This window comes from Euprymna scolopes, chromosome 18 (genome assembly GCF_053919585.1).
Source record: "Euprymna scolopes isolate OS-2025 chromosome 18, ASM5391958v1, whole genome shotgun sequence".
Classification (NCBI taxonomy): Eukaryota; Metazoa; Mollusca; class Cephalopoda; order Sepiida; family Sepiolidae; genus Euprymna; species Euprymna scolopes.
Genome location: NC_136499.1, coordinates 130872417 through 130891907, shown reverse-complemented (window position 1 = coordinate 130891907; position 19491 = coordinate 130872417). Strand labels below are relative to the sequence as shown.

At 32.5% G+C, this 19491-nt stretch overlaps 1 protein-coding gene across 4 annotated transcripts in view; it reads left to right on the top strand.

Annotated features, from left to right (window-relative positions):
- Window positions 1-529: 529 nt before the first annotated feature.
- The window catches only part of LOC145297830 (uncharacterized), a 147278-nt gene continuing 128316 nt past the window's right edge, over window positions 530-19491 (top strand). The window contains exons 1-2 of one of the 4 annotated variants that reach the window (XM_080144157.1): window positions 530-1020; window positions 13921-14203. In XM_080144157.1, coding sequence (XP_080000283.1) covers window positions 13981-14203 — 223 coding nt within the window. In that variant the 5' untranslated portion in view covers window positions 530-1020; window positions 13921-13980. Of the gene's footprint in view, window positions 1021-13920; window positions 14204-19491 lie in introns of those variants that run through there. The other 3 variants (XM_080144158.1, XM_080144160.1, XM_080144159.1) reach the window with 3 other exon arrangements.

Here is a 19491-nt window from a genome sequence, read left to right as displayed (position 1 = left end):
ATATTTTCACCCTCAACTGGGCACTTTTCTACAGGGAGGGGTCACTTTTTTCGCCGATATTTTTGAAAGTCATCCTCTCTTTTCGATTGTCTAGCCTTAATTAAAACCTACGTCAATTCCGGTTTGACGTGGTCGTAACAGCAAAAACGTCACGTTTTTTCCCCCGTTCTTTTCCTCCTTCACGGTACGAGTTCAAGCCTGCCTTCCTACTAACAACTTTTTTTTTTCTCAACATACACCTCCAAACACCCGGGCAACGCCGGGCTGAAACCCTAATATATATATAGGCATGTACGTATGAGTATCTCTGTTACTAGTAATGTGTATGCCACGTATATTGTTAAACTATTTATAATTAAGTAAGTATGCGTACATAGGGGTGAGTATGCATTTAATTTCTTTGTGGGTGTGGCTTGAATTTGTGAGTCTGTGTGTGTATATATATATATATATATATATATATATACATATATATATATATACACAGACTCACACATATATATATATAAGTGTGAATGTGTGTTAAAATGCATACATGTTTATATATTTACATCTAATAGATGAGGAGTGTGCATGTATGTATAATTAGGTTTGCGTTCAAATTGATATCAAGGCCCTATCCCTCACTCTGGATCGTGTCATTTTTAATTTCCATTTATGTAACCAATTATCCAAAACGACGTTGGTTTGTGTGTGTGTGTGTGTGTGTGTGTGTGTGTGTGTGTGTGTGTGTGTGTGTGTGTGTGTGTGTGTGTGTGTGTGTGATCGGCTTGGTTGTGTCGATTCCATTGTCAATCGTTATTGTTCTCGCTTCCACAATTGGAGTAACGGTTTGATTCGAGCTGCGTTAAGCCACGCGTTGGCGCCTTTCGTCGCTCTCCGAAACCAATCGCTTTTGATTAACTCCACTCATCAACCAGGAAAATCAATCACTCCTGGTCGAATAATAGATGTTATATTTGATCTTTACAATCGGAATAAACTCTTCCTCTGCCTTATTGGATTTGGATTTACTCATACGTGAGTCAAAATTTATTTCATTCATTTTAAGCCCCCGCTTCTCATCCTCTTTCTCTCTCTCTTTCTCTCTCTCTTTCTCTCTCTCTCTTTATCTATCTCTCTCTTTATCTATCTTTTTATCTACCTATCTATCTCACACATCTTTATCTCATTCTCTATATATCTATTCATCTCTCTCTGGCGTTCTCTTCCCCCTCTCTATCTCACATTATACACACACACAGACACAGATACACAAACACACACACACACACACACACACATATATATATATATATATATCCCTTTATCACTCTATCACTCTATTCCTCCATATATTTATATCTATCTAAATATATATATATATACATATTTATATTTATATATATATATAGATATATATTAATATATAATATATATATATAATATATATATATATATAGAAAGAGAGAAAGAAAGAGACAGAGAGATAGAGAGACAGAGAGAGAGAGACAGAGAGAGAATTAAACTAATAGTTTCAATGTGTTTTACGACTACTCTATCCCGTCGTCTCACCATGAATCTTTTAAAATCCAGTTCAATCTACCCATACAATAACAGCTACACAATTTCTGGTTTATGAAAAATTCTGGTTAATATTAAAATTAATATTAAATTCTAGTTAATAAAATTAACACATTTTGAAACTAATTTTATAATATCAAGAAGACTCGAATCTGTCTATATCACTACTTAACAATTAATAATATTTCCTTTTTTGTCGAATAATAATATTTTAGAATGCTTATCACTATTATGCTAATTCTGGCACCACGAAATTGTAATTGTGAACGTATTTTCTGGAAGAATGTGAAATTTTGAAATTCTCTTCTTTTCTTCGCCCGCTGATGATTCAACACAGAACCGAAAACGTTCACGATATATATGGAATATACATTATATTTTTTATTTATTTTAACATAAAAAGATCATTAGAAAAAAGGGAAAAAATAATAGAATAAAGATTCTGTTGCTATCAGCTATGTTTGCTTAGTACACATACACAAATATGTATATACTAGCAGGGTGGCCCGCCGTTGTCTGGGATTGAATCAAGATCAACGAATGTTGGACAGTTTCAATACTTTTGTTATGGAAATTGGTGAAATCGCTCATATAAGCGATTCATTGCCTGTTCTAGTTTGAAAGCCACCGTGATGCAAGGGAATGAAGCTTACCTACCTTCTCGCAGTGATTTAGCCGACAATACATAATAGTTTATATTGCACTGTAGAGAATGTACTGTTCAGTTTATGAAATTATTTTAATATAATGATTGAGTTAAAGTTTAAGATGCAAAATGTCAAGTATCATGTTTTACTTGTGTTCTAGACAGAAACGTTCATTTCGATCGCGCCTCTGTCATATCAAAGAATCTACAGTTAATTTTATACGCCAAGTCTTTCTGCTTTTTTTGTAATAAAACCTTTCCAATGCATTCGTGATGTTAGGCTGTAACAGAGTGTTAACTCTGATCAATATCGAGCTGTACTTTCTTGAACCGGATGTTTTCGATGATCGATTTTCGATAATTATCGGATTCATTCCGATACAAACCCTATCTGAGAATACGCTCAGACACATGAAGTACATTTGTGTTAAATTTTTAAAAAATCGACCCAGCTGTTTCGGGGTCCATAGGTAACGAACTCTATCACACACACACACACACACAAAAAAAAACTTTTTAAAAAATGACTTCAGTGCAATCAGGTAGAATCGAACTCCAAACAAAAACTCTCCAGCGTTAGTCGTTACCATCCGAGCTAAATTCTTATGTATTTACGAAATGATTAAAGCATAACATTGTTCAAGTTATAAATGTATATTTGCCCATGCGTAGAAGATACAGGTTTGGTCGACTTACACCTATCGAATCGCAATATTTAGCAGTTATTTTCACCGTCTAAAAACCAAATTTTTTCACAGTTCTGAATCAAATATATATCAATGTTTAAGTCTATAGACTAAAATTGACAAAGTAGTTTGGTAGAGATCACACACACAGTCAAGGTTATTTATATGTATATATATATATATATATATATATATATATATATATATATATATACGAGACGCTCAAAACTTTAACACTAAGACTCGAATTTTAAAGTAACACTCTCCTCCCACCCCCACATATTCCTCTTCCCCTCATGTATCCTTATGCCCTCAGCAACACCAGAAATGAACTTCCCCAAAACTTAAACATTATCGACATACCAAACGCCCCCAACCTTCCCTGCTTGTTCCCTTCCTCTCTTCCTATTCTACCCTCCTCGCAACCCCCCCCCCGATCTCATTCACTCTTCCACTCTTTCATCCCAAAATAGTGAACATTTCTGTAAAAGTCTGCGGACGCTACAGACGGCCAAAAAACGGCCGTGTAGCCGAAACAATAATGTAACTTAACAGAAAGGTACGGTAATAAAAAGTAAAACGCATATTTGCTCTACAACAGTATTGAGCACTTTCTTCAGTTTTTATTAATTACCATCTCAACTAACAATATATATATATATATATATATATATATATACCAGTATGGAGACCCGGCGTTGTCTGGGATTATATGGATATCAATGAATGTGTGACATTTTCAATACTTTTATAATAGCTTGAGTTAAAGTTTAAAGGGTCTTTCTATACCTGTGCGCTGAGAAAACTTCTAAAATGCATTTGTGATGTTAGGATGTATCAAAGTGGTAACTTTAGTCAAAATCGGATTATTCCTCGATCCGATTCTTCGATTATCGATTTTTAATACTTATCGGCTGTATTCCGATAAGAAACCTATCTAAGAACACTACCAGACACATGATGTACATTTGTGTGAAATTTTAAATAAATCGGTCCAGCCGTTTCCGAGTCCATGGGAAACGAACCGACACAGAGATAATTTATGTATATATATATATATATATATATATATATATATATATATATATATATATATATATATAAATGGGTTAAGAAATTCCAACGAAGGACAGATGTATATTTAAATAAGGGGGTAGTCTTGGTTTTTCAATCTACATCTCCAACACATTTTGAAAATAATTTCTGAAGAGGACGCTTTACGGAACGTCTGAAACGCGTTAAAAACGATTTCAATGATTTAAAAACATTATTACAATGATCTAAACATAATTCTCAATGAAAAATCAAACAGATAAAATGGTAATAAAAAATAAAACACATATTTGCTCTGCAATAGCATTGAGCACTCTCTCCGGGTTTTTACTAATTACCAGTTTTACCAAATATATATATATATATATATATATATATATATATATATATATATATATATATATATATATATATATATATATATACTGGCAGGCCGCCCAGGTATTAAATAAATATTATTTTAATTCATACAGAAACTGGGGCATGTGCATGCGAGTATTATGCTTTCTTTCTAAACAGTTCATTTCTTGTAAATAATAAAATACTCGATGTGAGATCGAAACCAAAATCCAAAGACACTGAGTCCATAGTATAAACATTTGGCAAGATTTCCACGATCTTTAAAAAGTGTTTTCAAACCTACTTATTCTTAACATAATTAACTTGTCATGTGAACGATTCACGTATGAACAGTCGTGAAACAGTTTATAAACAGATAAAAAATCCGACGATCCCCACGAACAAATTTTACAATTTTTGACCTCTTAGCAACACTTTTTTCTGGATGAAGACCGATTAAAAAGTTTTTAACATGTCTAAATACTGAATACCCTATATACCAAATTTTAAGCCTGTAGATAAAAATTCGCTGAGTATATAGGTTGGGAAGTGTCTTTACACACACACACACACACACACACACACACACACACACCTTCTAACTTTTATAGATATATTCGCAAGCCGCCCGGTATTGCTCGGTCGTAAAATACACAAAAACAAAAACAAAAATTTACAGGAGTATATATATATATATATATATATATATATATATATATATATATATATATATATATATATATATATATATACTTATTACTTTATTTAATCACATAAATTAATATACGAAGATATAATTTAATGCGTAAATTTATCAGTATTTACTTCAACAGTGCTCAATACAGAGGTAGAGCTAGGTAGTAATATATATATATAGTAACTTACTATATATATATATTCATAACTTACTATACATACATATATATTCATAACTTTCTATATATATATACATATATATATATATTCATAACTTTCTATATATATACATATATATATTCATAACTTACTATATATATATATTCATAACTTACTATATATATTCATAACTTTATATATATATATATATATACATATATATATATTCATAACTTACTATATATATATATTCATAACTTACTATATATATATATATATATTCATAACTTACTATATATATATACATATATATATTCATAACTTACTATATATATATATATATATATTCATAACTTACTATACATACATATATATTCATAACTTACTATATATATACATATATATATTCATAACTTACTATATATATATATATATATATTCATAACTTACTATATATATTCATAACTTTATATATATATATATATATACATATATATATATATATTCATAACTTACTATATATATATATTCATAACTTACTATATATATATATATATTCATAACTTACTATATATATATACATATATATATTCATAACTTACTATATATATATATATATATATTCATAACTTACTATACATACATATATATTCATAACTTACTATATATATACATATATATATTCATAACTTACTATATATATATATATATATATATATTCATAACTTACTATATATATATACATATATATATTCATAACTTACTATATATATATATATATATATTCATAACTTACTATATATATATATATATATATATTCATAACTTACTATACATACATATATATTCATAACTTACTATATATATACATATATATATTCATAACTTACTATATATATATATATATATATATTCATAACTTACTATATATATATACATATATATATTCATAACTTACTATATATATATATATATATATATATATATATATTCATAACTTACTATATATATACATATATATATTCATAACTTACTATATATATATATATATATATTCATAACTTACTATATATTATTAAAGAAGCTCAATGTAATATAACTTTTTGTCATTGTTCTCTCTCTCTCAGTCTCTCTCCCTCCCTCCCTCCCTATGTATACTTATATACATATATATAATACGTAATCCAATTTTATGGTTAATCTTCAAATATAGAAATTTTTAATGTTTAAAAAAAAGAATACAATTTAAAAAATCTATTTCCTGAGTTTTCGATGCTTATTCCTCTCGTCAGAGGAAAATACAAGCAAATATTTTTTATTGGTTTGCACCTTATTTGAAGATTAACCTTTTCAAATCATAAAATTAAAATACCTAAATTTTGATCCATTTGCTAAATCCTGTATATTGAGAAAATTTTTTTTTAGCTGGGATTGTTTTATATAAAACAATACATCAAATAATATTTTCTAAGACCGGAAATCATTGGATTCGCACACCAGTAGATATATTGCATTTCATTATTCTTAAGTATATATATATATATATATATATATATATATATATATATATATATATATATAACTACTTCATTTTGTCACATTATTTTAATGTACGAAAGTATAGATTTATGCGTGAACTTTAAGTATTTACTTCAAAAGTGCTCAATACGTAGGTAGAGCTAGTTAGTAATTTATAAAATATATATGGCGATAAAGTGGAATAAACGCAGAATATTCAGTGTAGCTTAATCGCCATATATATTTTATCAATTACTATATATATATATTTATATATATATATATATATATATATATATATATATATATAAGAACAAATAGTTAATAAAACATTAAAATTCCTTGAAAAAGAGTTAAAAACATATTTAATTTGAAAAAGGAAGTACAAAATAAATGGAATTATTTTGTACTTCCTTTTTAATACATTATTATTTGGCGAAGTTCTTTATATATATATATATATATATATATATATATATATATGTGTGTGTGTGTGTGTGTGTGTGTGTGTGTGTGTGTGTGTGTGTGTGTGTGTGTGTGTGTGTGTGTGTATTCTTTACTGATTTTCTTTAATTACACGTTGTTCTTGGCAGCCGTGTAGAAAGCATATCTTATATTTCTTTTATTAATATTATTGCAATTTTTCCCCATTTTCCTTGTACCTTGTTGTGAATTATTCCACGGATTTCGCCCTCTTGGATTATTTTGGACCATATTCCAATTACGTGATTTCCTTGGATTTTACTTGTGCGAATGGAAAATCAATTAACTTTCTTGGACTTACATTTTTGGATTCTACCGTCATTGGATACTTTACCCTTCACCAGACTATCCATTTACGTGAAATCACCTTTTTCTTCACCATATTCCCTCTGCTTCAGTTTTTTGTTATCAAGTAAGATCTTTGACTTACTTGCAGTTTCATCAAATACTTTTGTATGCAAAATCCGATCCCGCATTTTGCTAATTCCTACCCTCTGATGAGAAGGAAAGTATTTCTTCGAAACTCCGCGGATTAAGGACTATCCACTTATTTTCTGTTTTCTTTTTCAGATTAAATATGTTTTTAACTCTTTTTCAAAGTGTTTTTTAACACGTTTTATTAACTACTTGTTCTTATTATAAGCTCTATCTCCTATTTGGTTTTATCGAGCTTTTCCATCTGGTTGAGATTACTTTATAAATATTAATTCTTTAATATTTATAATATACTTTGGTTTTGCCATCTTGGATCATTTTGGTAAACCTAATATATATATATATATATATATATATATATATATATATATATATATATATATATATATATATAATCTTGGAAAGAAGAGATGTAGGTAAATTATTTTCTCCTTGTTTTCCTTGAAACGGAAATGGATTCCATATTGTTCATTGTAAAAGTGTTTTGATTTTTTTCAAAATATCTGTTGAAAATTTTCGAACGATATAGGGTTTGAATTTGTCCGAATAGTTTTGAAACAATTGTAACGAACGATGAAATACACTATTTGTTGCTATCAATCCATTCTTGGATTTCTTGATTTTGTTAAAACAATATATATATATATATATATATATATATATATATATATATATATATATATATATATATATATATATACATATATATATATATATATCGGATCAAAATTAGAAAGTCGGCTTATTGTTTTGCCTTCTTGTATGTACAGATACTTATATTTATACGTTTAAGTAAATAATTATAATATATGTTATAATCATATAAGTACACTCATGAACAAAAAAAAATGGGCCAGGAAAGAAATTTACAATTTATTGCACAAAAAGCTGCATTACACAAAATTCAATTAAATAATAAACGAAAATGAGTAAAAAAATATAAAGAGCAAGATATTTACTTTAATAAAAACTTAGTATTGAATGGAATTGCCCTTAGATCTTTTTAAAAGATCAATTCTTTTTATCATGCTCTCAACCAACTTGGAGCACTGTGAAGAGGAGATGTTATTCCATTCTCTTTGTACTGCTTCCCATAATTTTTCTTCGTTGGAAAAAGTTTTTCTAACTAATGCACGAGATATTATAGCCCAAATATTTTCCATTGGGTTTAAATCTGGGCTTTGGCCAGGCCAAAACATCACATCAATTGAATTATCAGTAAGCCACTTCTTTGTGACTTTTGCTGTGTGTGCAGGGGCATTATCATGTTGAAAAATAATGTCATTGTTCATTTCTAACTTCTGGATGCTTGGTAATAGACCTCTTTCTAATATTTGAATGTATTCTTTGGAATTAATTGACGCATCACATCTGATAATTTCCCCAACTCCTGCAACAGAAAAGGTCCCCCATACCATTATTCCTCCGTTTCCATGTTTTACTGTGGTTTTATGCAACTCGGTGAAAATCTTTCTCCGGATCTTCGGATGCAACGTTCAGGGGCATCACTGGCAAGGCAAAATCTTGATTCGTCCGACCAGAAAACATTTCTAAACCAATCTGCATCTTTCGTACCATAACATGATGCAAATGTATTTCTGTCGCTGATGTTCTTCTTAGTAAACAAAGGTTTTTTGCACATCTTTTTGATGAAAATCCCATTTCCTTCATCTTTCTGGATATTGTCACTCTAGAAAGAGAATTTCCTTTTGCTGCTTCGAATTGTTTGCTATGGTCAACATAAGTTTTTTTGCGATCCTTCAAAACGGTCATTTTAAACCTGTGATCGTCCTTCATTGTGGATGCTCTGGGGCGACCAGAACCAACTTTCCTGCTCACTGTGCCTTCAATTTCGAACCTTTGCCCAATTCTCTTCACAGCTGAAAGAGATGTTGCCACCTTTTCTTCTTTCAAAATGTCGAAAATCTGCTTGTAAGTCAAATTTGCCTGTCGTAATCCTGCAATTCGGTTTTTAATTTTTTCGTCAAGATGTCGTCTTACTTTTCTTGGACTCATCTTTAATACTAATAATCTGAAAAATACTAAATAACAGCTAATTATTAGCAAATAAGCAATAAAAATTTTAAAAATTGTTTTCTTTCCAATTTCAATCATGGCCCATTTTTTTTGTTCCAATTTTAATCATGGCCCATTTTTTTATTCACGAGTGTATATAATATGTATAGATTTTTTAAAGTAGACTTGGATGCCAACAGCTAGAATCGAAACCAAAACAGTTAGCTATCCAGCGCGATTTGCTACTATCTAAGCTAAGACACCCGACACACATATAAAAGCTTCAAAAAGTAACCGATGTAAACGTATGAATATATATTTATGCTAATGACATAAATGTACATTTGCGCATGGTAGAACATAGGCCTTCCATATTTTTTTCAATTTTGACCCCATAGCAGATATTTCCGTAAAATCTAATCGATTTTGTTCCACAAGTCCGAATACCTCATATATAAATTTCATGTGTCTAGACAAAAAATTGGCAATGTAGTTTAGTAGAGACCATTCCACTGAGAAAGCTGATCACTTTTGTAATTGGAACGATTAATTGGAATCGGAATCCGGAATCGGGAATCGGAAAAGTCAGAATATTTGAGGGTATCGGAATCGGGAAAAATTGTACCGATTTTCCGATGCCAAACGGTTTTTTTTTATTGTCTTTTTTATTTGATTTTGTTTAAAGTAAAAACTTCCATTGCTGGTAATAATGATAAAATAATAAATATTTATTGATTTTAAAATACCAGTAAAGCTAAAATCGATATCCACAAGTATCATTTTTACGTTTAAGAAGATATCTGCACATTTAACGTGTGTGTTCCGAAAATGAATCTAATAACGTAAAAGAATGTAACTGCCGGAACCCTACTGAATGTCCACTGGGGAGACTGTTTAACCACAGTGTGAATTAATATCAAATAATGAAACTAAAGTCTATCTATTTAAGGACAGATATCGTAATCACTTAATATCATTCAAACAAGACACTAAGAAAGAAAATAACATTACAAGTAACGAAAACAACAACAATGCAAATAAAAATGAAAACAACAGAAGAGATGATAATAATAGAGACACTCACACTAATGTAGATAGCAACAGAACCAATAGTAATAACGAAAATAACAATAAAACTAAGAAAAACTCAACCAGTATGGGTTAAGGAATTAAACAAAAATAAAATTAACTATAAATTAAGATGGCCCATAGTAGAAAGAGCGAAAAAAAATATAAACCAAGCAAATTTAAAAAGATGCTACCTTTGCATATACAAATATCAGAAGAAAAATTATTAAACAGGCGACAAGATTTAATTCACGGGTGTCTGCACAGAAATCGGTACTTAATTTCACGCATTAAACTAAAAAAACAACATAAACGGAAATGTAGAGAAAGTAACATAAAAAATGAAAAACATAGATCAATCAAGACAAACTTTAACATAAATAGAACAACAAAATGGAACTTAGGAACTGCATTGTAAAGCGTCATTTCTTAGGTGTGTGAGTTCGAGATGGTCGTATGTGTCTTGAGGTATGACACAGAACTCCTTCCCTTTATCGGAAGGTAAGTAGACAAAGTCTTTACGGTTGAGGCTCTTGTACCCCCCGATTAACCCGACAAGCAGCTAAATCCCACCCATTCACTGTAGAGATCCCTAGCTGTAAGAAAGCCTTGTACTGCAATAGTTTCTTCCCTAGAACTGCTAGACTTTGGAACTCCCTTCCGGAATTCTGCTTTCGCAACTGTACTGAACCTGGATTTCCGAACATTAAATACCAACCTTGTGTCTAACTCTGCCCTCGTGGGGAGGCAATTAAATATAAACATTGTGTGATGAAGGGCTGGGCTGTTGTATCGTTTTCTTGTTTAGATGAAAGTTGGTTGGTTGGTTGTTTTTGTTTTAGGGCATATCAACCCTTTTCGGGTTATTTAATGCCGAATCCAAAGATTTTGAAGAAAAATTTTTTTAATAGAATATATTTGTTGCTTTCACGTCGGTTTGTATTTAACCCATAGTTGGGACCCTAACAGGTACTACCACTCCGGGTCAGAGTGGACCTGGGAGCAATGGTAATTAAAGGGTGGCTCCACACTCCCCAAAGCCCACAAGCTGGGGCCTCACCTAAATCAAAACGCGGATTTCATGAACAAAGCTTCTTTCTTAGAACTGCACGCCTGTGGAACTCTGTTCCGTCTGCCTGCTTCCCTCCGGACTACAACTTGGATGTCTTCAAGTCTAATGTTAACAAATTCCTAATGAACCCCCCCTTAAGTAAACACTTCATCAAATCTCCTCACTAACGTAATGTACTTGCAATAACCCTTATCCCTGAGTGGCTTCCGGGCCTTGATAAGTGGTGATCTCTGTGTAAAAAAAAAATATATATATATAGTTTAAGGTCATATCCAGGACCCCCATTGAGGGAATTTTACTCTCTGCAGGGGGGTAGTCGGCGTATCCTAATGCCCCACCGACAGGGCCAGATGAAAGTTGGCAATCATGGCATGTATGGTGGTTATGCTGACTGAACTCATGCATTCATGACCTGAATGTTCCAAAAATCACGTTCATTATTTATTGCCATCGTCAAGACCTACGTGTGTCAGACACTCAATTTTCTTCGTTTTCGAGAAATGCATGTTACCGATCTGTGACAATAAACATCTATTTATTACGATGAACGTTACATTCTACCTAAATAGATACATTTTTCTAAATTGCATTGTTATGCTGAATGAACTCATGCATTCATGACCTGAATGTTCCATCTCTCTGTTGCAGATATTAACGGTGTGAGACTCTAAGAAAGCAACCCCTGTCATGGACGTGGGTCAAAAGCAGAGTTGCGTCATTGAATTCCTAGCAAAAATGCATTGAGAATGGCCAGGACTGTCTAGAAATATAAATTCTGAAGCACAAAAGGTCGCTCGTTTTAATGGTACTACTCTGGTCTTCGCAGCTCTTCAACTTTTTGAGTTAAAAACATAAGAGGCTTTACTTTTGGAACGACCATCTTTTGACAAAGCGCGCTCCGAACGCCCATGCACAGTTTTCACTGGCAATTAGAATGTTGATTATGTAAACAAATACATTCTGGAACACAAAAGGTTGCCCGTTTTAATTGTACTACCCTCGTCTTCATAGCTCTTCAACTTTTTGAGTTGGAAAAATAAGAAGCTTTACTTTTGGAACTTTGATGATACTCTTATCGCATGAGGTTCCGCCACAACAACTAAATTGTTCTTAAATTCACACATACGATTTATTTACAGTGGTGAAGGCTTTGTACAGAAGCAACCATAATTTTTGGTACAGCTGCTATTCTCAGTCGGTACAATAGCTGCCACAAGACAGAGCAGACAGTAGACCTTAGGTTTTATACCAGAGAGCTTCCTTCTCCTAGATGGATGTCTTAACAAAGATTGAGAGTGCATCTCTCCCAGTGAATTAAACGCGTTCTCAGATATCAACTTGAGATATTTTACGTCCTGGTGCGGTACATAAAGCGCATAGCATTCCTAAATAGTCACCCACGCGCTACTAGACAGACTCATCGTTGCTTAACTTCGGTGATTTGGCGAGAACCGGTATGTCAACGTGATTACACCGTGATTTGGAACGATTCTCGTCGAACCTACAAATCTCCAAATGTTTAAATTATATCTCGATACGGGCTGTGGGAAGATCGCTTATTTTTTAATGCACCCGTCGTATATATGTGCATGACGATGACCAATATATTGCGAATACATGTGAGCATATCCAACGTATGTGTAGTTACATTATTGAAAAGGAAATACAAAAGGATGTAAACTTTAGGTGGCAACATCAAAAAGAAAACGCAAATAAAAAACACGCAATAGATGGAGTACTATTGCCACATCGGCGTGTGGCTTGCTCAGTGTATCCTTTACTGTCTTTATAGGGTACAAAACCGGCTTTGAAATCTAGCAGACGATGCTCTTTATTCCTAATTATAACCTCTTTCTCACAAAAGAGAAATTGCGAATCTATTGCTATTGTTATGGTGCGTGATCGACAGAACTTCAATATGTAGTGCTCGACAATATGTAGTACTCTCACTGCGAAACATTCGCCACAAATAACAATATAACTTATTTCAAACATGCGAAACTATTGAAAACAAAAGAACTACAATATACATAGGGTGCATGGTGGGGCGTTTAAACGAAAGATTCCGTAATCATATAACAATAAAACCAATAAATAATCTTTAAATGGAACTGCGTAGAAATACAAGTAAATTTAAGCCACTTTTACACCCTTGAATCATATTATCTTGATTTATCATTTTTCAGGAAAATATCTTTTTAATCCTTCTAAATCAAGGATTAAGGATAGACCAGCAATCATAATCAATGGATTTATGTAAGAAACCGTCGCATCTCTCACTATCCAAGCCATCTTCAACCTGCTGTCCATCCTCTCCATCACCTTCTTCATCTTCGGCCCCAACAACATCTTCGAATTTTACACCAACTTGTCACGTGAGCACCCACTTCGGGGAAAATACCAATTGTCGAAATGCGGAACTTTCCAGGCACGTTTCGAAATTCTCAATGGCGGCAATTAATAAAATCGGTAAGTCAAATTCATTATTTTTTTTCTTATTTTATCGAACAAAAAATTTGGATGGAACTTGTTTTCTTAACGTCGGTAATAAATGTCATATTTTTCTCCCCCTGTTATTTTTTCTTTTGTGCATTTATTTTCTAGGTTTATTGTTTACAATACTTTATTGCTGTCAATGTTACTCTACTTCGCTATTGAGTACTTTTGTATGTATATGAACCTTGTAAAATTCATTGCTGGCTTCACATTTGAAAAATATTAACCTGAATATATATATATATATATATATATATATATATATATGTGTGTGTGTGTGTGTGTGTGTGTGTGCGTGTGTGTGTGTGTGTGTATTTTGACAGCAAGTCATTATTCAACCACATCTGATTGAACACGACAGAGTTATTCTTTTTTTTTCAGATTTTTCTGGATATCTTTTCCATTCGCCGAGCGGTCTTTTTAATTTTAGCTGGCATTTCAGCTCCTGCTGATAATCAGATGCACCGATAGAAAGCGCTTGAGAAAAATATGTCCGAACAACAATTTTTGGGCTACATTTTATATATAATATGTCGTGTTCAATCAGACGTGCTTGAATATATGTGTGTGTGTGTGTGTGTGTGTGTGTGTGTGTGTGTGTGTGTGTGTGTGTGTGTGTGTGTGCAATAGAAATATCTTCATGAAAATTAATTCAAATTTTCAAAAAATGTAAAGAAGGTATACAGGATTTTTAATTATCCGACAAAAAGTACAGATAAAACTTGAAAGACTTTATTCCGCGGAATTTCAAAAAAAAAACGCAAAGAGGTTTGCAACATGTACAATAGATTTTGCAGGTTAATGCATTAGAAGCTACAAATATGAATTGAATCATATTTGCATAAAACGTTTTTAACATTTAGTGCAAGTATATGTATGCCACTCCCCATTTGGGGGTACCAAAATTTGTTAAAGGGAAAATCATTCCCAATTAGCATTTAGGTAAAAATGCACTTTCGTAAATAATTGAATTCATTCAAAACGTATCGCAAAAGCAAAAACAAATAACATCTATGTATAAAAAACGCTATACATTCAGTCGTGCGAGACAGCCTAGTGGTATAGAGTTACGTTTCTTGCCATGGGGTCCCGATTCAGCCACTTTCATGAGTCGTAGACGACGAAATACGAATGTATATATATATCTATATATCTATAAAAGTGAACGCGTCTGTCTGTCTGTGTACATTTCCCTAGGCAATAATTTTTAGTCTATAGACTCGAAATTTGAAATACCGGGTACTGAGATTTGGGAAAATCGATGTGACGGGTGTCAGCCAGAAATTTGGCTGTTAAGGGGTCAAATTTCAACGATTTGACCTTTAAGAACTCTACCAAACTCCTCCGACAATTTTGAGTCTAGACACTTTAAATTTAAGATATAGGTTCCTTGAACCTGGATCTAACTTAATAAAGTGATTTGAGCCCAAAACTATAAATTTTAAGGGGTCATAATAGGGGTCAAAGTTTTAAAAAATTAACCATTTTTTTTTGTTTTTTTTGCTTTTTTTTTTGCACAGCATACACCTCCAAACACCCGAGCAACGCCGGGCACCCCTGCTAGTATATATATATATATATATATATATATATATATATATATATATATATACATATATATATATATATATATGTATGTATATATAATGTGTGTGTATGTGTGTGTGTTCAGTACTCGGCAATTGCATGAAAAGTGTAAAAAACACGATCTTCCGTTGTACCAATGTTTCATTGACTCATCAAAAGATAACAGTAAACGATTTAACTCTTTGGAAGATCTTACTGAAGTTGGACTGCCCTAAGAGATTTCTGTATCTGATTCTTTCTCTTTGCAACGGACTGAAGGCTGGAGTTAGTTTCTATCTGAAGAAGTATGAACAATGAGGTCAAACAGGATGACATTGCTGCACCCAATATCTACTTTGTCATAGTCTTTCACGTTGCCTTCTATGAAAGTTGGCAAAATATTTTATTCAAAGAAAATACGATTAAATTTCTTTCTTTTTTTCTTTTTTTTTAAGTTAAAATGTTTCTGATATATTTCGTAACATTTTCAGAGATTGAAAGAATATGTCCAAGGCGTACAGTTGTTGTTGTTGTTGATGATGTTGTTGTTGTTGATGTTGTTGTTGTTGCTGTTGTTATTGTTGTTGTTGTTGTTGTTGATGTTGTTATTGTTGATGTTGTTGATGTTGTTGCTGTTGTTGTTGCTGTTGTTGTTGATGTTGTTGTTGATGTTGTTATTGTTGTTGTTGTTGTTGTTGTTGTTGTTGTTGTTGTTGTTGTTGTTGTTGTTGTTGTTGTTGTTGTTGTTGTTGTTGATGTTGTTATTTTTTTATGTTTTTATTCAATTTCCACCCCAAACAAGGCACAGTGCCACTTTGAAGCAGGGGGCTACTATCAGGGACTTAATTAGCGGGGTCATTATGAAGCGAGATGAGTAGAAAGATGTTTGTTAACATTACACTTGAACTTCTGCATATCATTGCAGTTGGGAAAGCAGAATCCCGGAAGGGAGTTCCAAAGACCCGCAGTTCTGGGGAAGAAACTATTGGAGTAAAAGGCTTTCTTGCACCTAGGGATCTCTACTGTAAAGGGCTGAGACTTAGTAGCTTGTCGGGTTTGTCGGGGGGTAGTTACGTCGGGGAGGTACAAGTGTTTGCAGTTCGTCAGAGCATTCACCATTAAAATATTTGTAGAACAGGCAGAGGGATGTAACATCTCGTCGGTGGGACAGAGGATGAAGCCTAGATGACAGTTCAGGACCTATCAGGTTGGCGACTCTCTTTTGAACCCTGTCCAGGAGCGAGAGACAAGCAGCAGATGCTCCAGCCCAGATGTGAAAACAGTATTCCATACATGGGCGAATGGTTGCCTTATAGAGGTATAGGATACTATCAGGCGTAAGTAGTTTTCTAGCACGGTAGAGGGAGCCAACCTTCCTTGCAGCAGCCTTGGCAATGCTCTCAATGTATCTATTCCAGTTCATATTCCCTGTAAACGTTAGGCCGAGGAGTTTAAAAGAAGTACTTTCAGGTAATGTGTTCTTGGCCATTGCTATTGGTGGTAGAGAAGGTTTCTTGTAGTTATTGAAGGAAACAAGCTTAGTCTTAGCAGCATTGAATGTGACCAACCATTTTTGTCCCCATTCCACTACGGATTGGAGGTCATCCTCTAGTGTTTCTGCCATTTCCTTGGATATGTGTTCATTTGTTTTCCCCTCATATCTGTTATAGAGAGTGGTGTCATCGGCAAATATACCCATCTCCGAAACAATTTTATCAGGGAGGTCGTTTATGAATATCACGAATAATAGAGGTCCAAGGATAGACCCCTGAGGTACTTCCGCATTTATGTCATATTGTTTGGATGTACGTCCGTCGAGGACAACTTTGATTTTTCTATTACTTAAGAAGGATTTAATTACATTATGAATTCTTCCAGTGATTCCATATGATCTATTGTTGTTGTTGATGTTGTTGTTGTTGCTGTTGTTGATGTTGTTATTGTTGATGTTGTTGTTGTTGATGTTGTTATTGTTGTTGTTGTTGATGTTGTTGTTGATGTTGTTATTGATTATTGTTGTTGCTGTTGCTGTTGTTGTTGATGTTGTTATTGTTGATGTTGCTGTTGTTGTTGATGTTGTTATTGTTGTTGTTGATGTTGTTGTTGTTGATGTTGTTGTTGTTGATGTTGTTGTTGATGTTGTTGTTGATGTTGTTATTGTTGTTGTTGATGTTGTTATTGTTGTTGTTATTATTGTTGTTGCTGTTGCTGTTGTTGATGTTGTTATTGTTGATGTTGCTGTTGCAGTTGCTTTTGTTGTTGTTATTGTTGTTGTTGTTGTTGCTGTTGCGGTTTTTGTTGTTGCTGTTGTTGTTGTTGCTGCTGCTGTTGCTATTTTTGCTGTTATTGTTGCTGCTATTATTGTTGTAGCTGTTGCTGTTGTTGTTGTTGTTGTTGCTATTGTTATTGTTATTGTTGTTCTTGTTCTTGTTGCTATTGCTGTTGCAGTTGCTGTTGTTGTTATTGTTATTGCTGTTCTTGTTGTTGTTGTTGTTGTTGTTGTTGTTAAAATCGCACGAGATATAATGGAACTCTCTAGTGAGCTTTTGTAACGCGTTTTCGCTCCAAGGTATAGGAATTGCTATTAAAGCTATTGAAATCATCATTAATAATTAAAAAACATTGAACAAACAGATGAAACTGATTTTTTTAAAATGCAAAATATTTTTTTTAAAAGAAGGAAGAAAATACGAATCAATTTCTTTCATTTTTCTTTTTAAAGTTCAAATATTTCTTATATATTTCGGACCGTAACAAATCCAACGAAAGGGTTATATTGTCTGGGTTTTTTTGTTTTGTTTTTGTTGTTGTCTTTTTTTTCTTTTTTTTTTTTTCTTGCAAATAAAATCCTTGTGTTGTTAAGTACAAGATTGTTAAAATATAAATTTGTATCATTATTTGATATTATTCCATATTGTTTTTGTTGAGATTTTTTTTTTTTTTACTTTTTCTACTTTTCTGATAAGCTATTGTTTGGTTAGAGTTAGACTTATTGTTATTGTTATTGTTATTGTTAGTGATAGTGTTAGCTTTTTAATCTTTGACACTCTTCTGATGGGTCTCAGTCATTTCATTGAAAACTACTCAGGCGTAAAAGAAAGACACATTTCAATTAAACGCTACCCGTAAACTTGAACTCAAATTCCACTCAAATGACCTATAACTCAAAATCTGCTTTTGCACTCCTTCCCCTCCACCCGCAATGTAAAAATCTATATATTAATACCATAGTACCCTTACCGTATGGGTCCTGGATATGACCTTAAACTATATCCGATGGTGAGGGCCCCAGCTTGCAGGCCTTAGGGAGTGTGGAGCCACCCTTTAATTGCCATTGCTCCCAGGTCCACTCTGACCCGGAGTGGTATCACCTGTTAGGGTCCCAACTATGGGTTAAATAGAATACGACTTAAAAAACAAATATACTATATTAAGAAATCGTTCTTCAAAATCACCAGATTAAGCATTAAATAACCTGAAAAGGGTTGATATGCCGTAAAACAAAACAACCAAACCAAAACCATACCGTATGTATGTGTGTCACGGTTTGCAGATTATAAATTATTTGATCGAGAGATCCTATGCATTGAAAAGAAGGCTACAACATACTACAAGCATTAAATTAGTAAAATTTAAATTTACTAGTATGTTATTACCTCCTATCCTTCTTTTAAATAAATAAATAGGATCTCCCG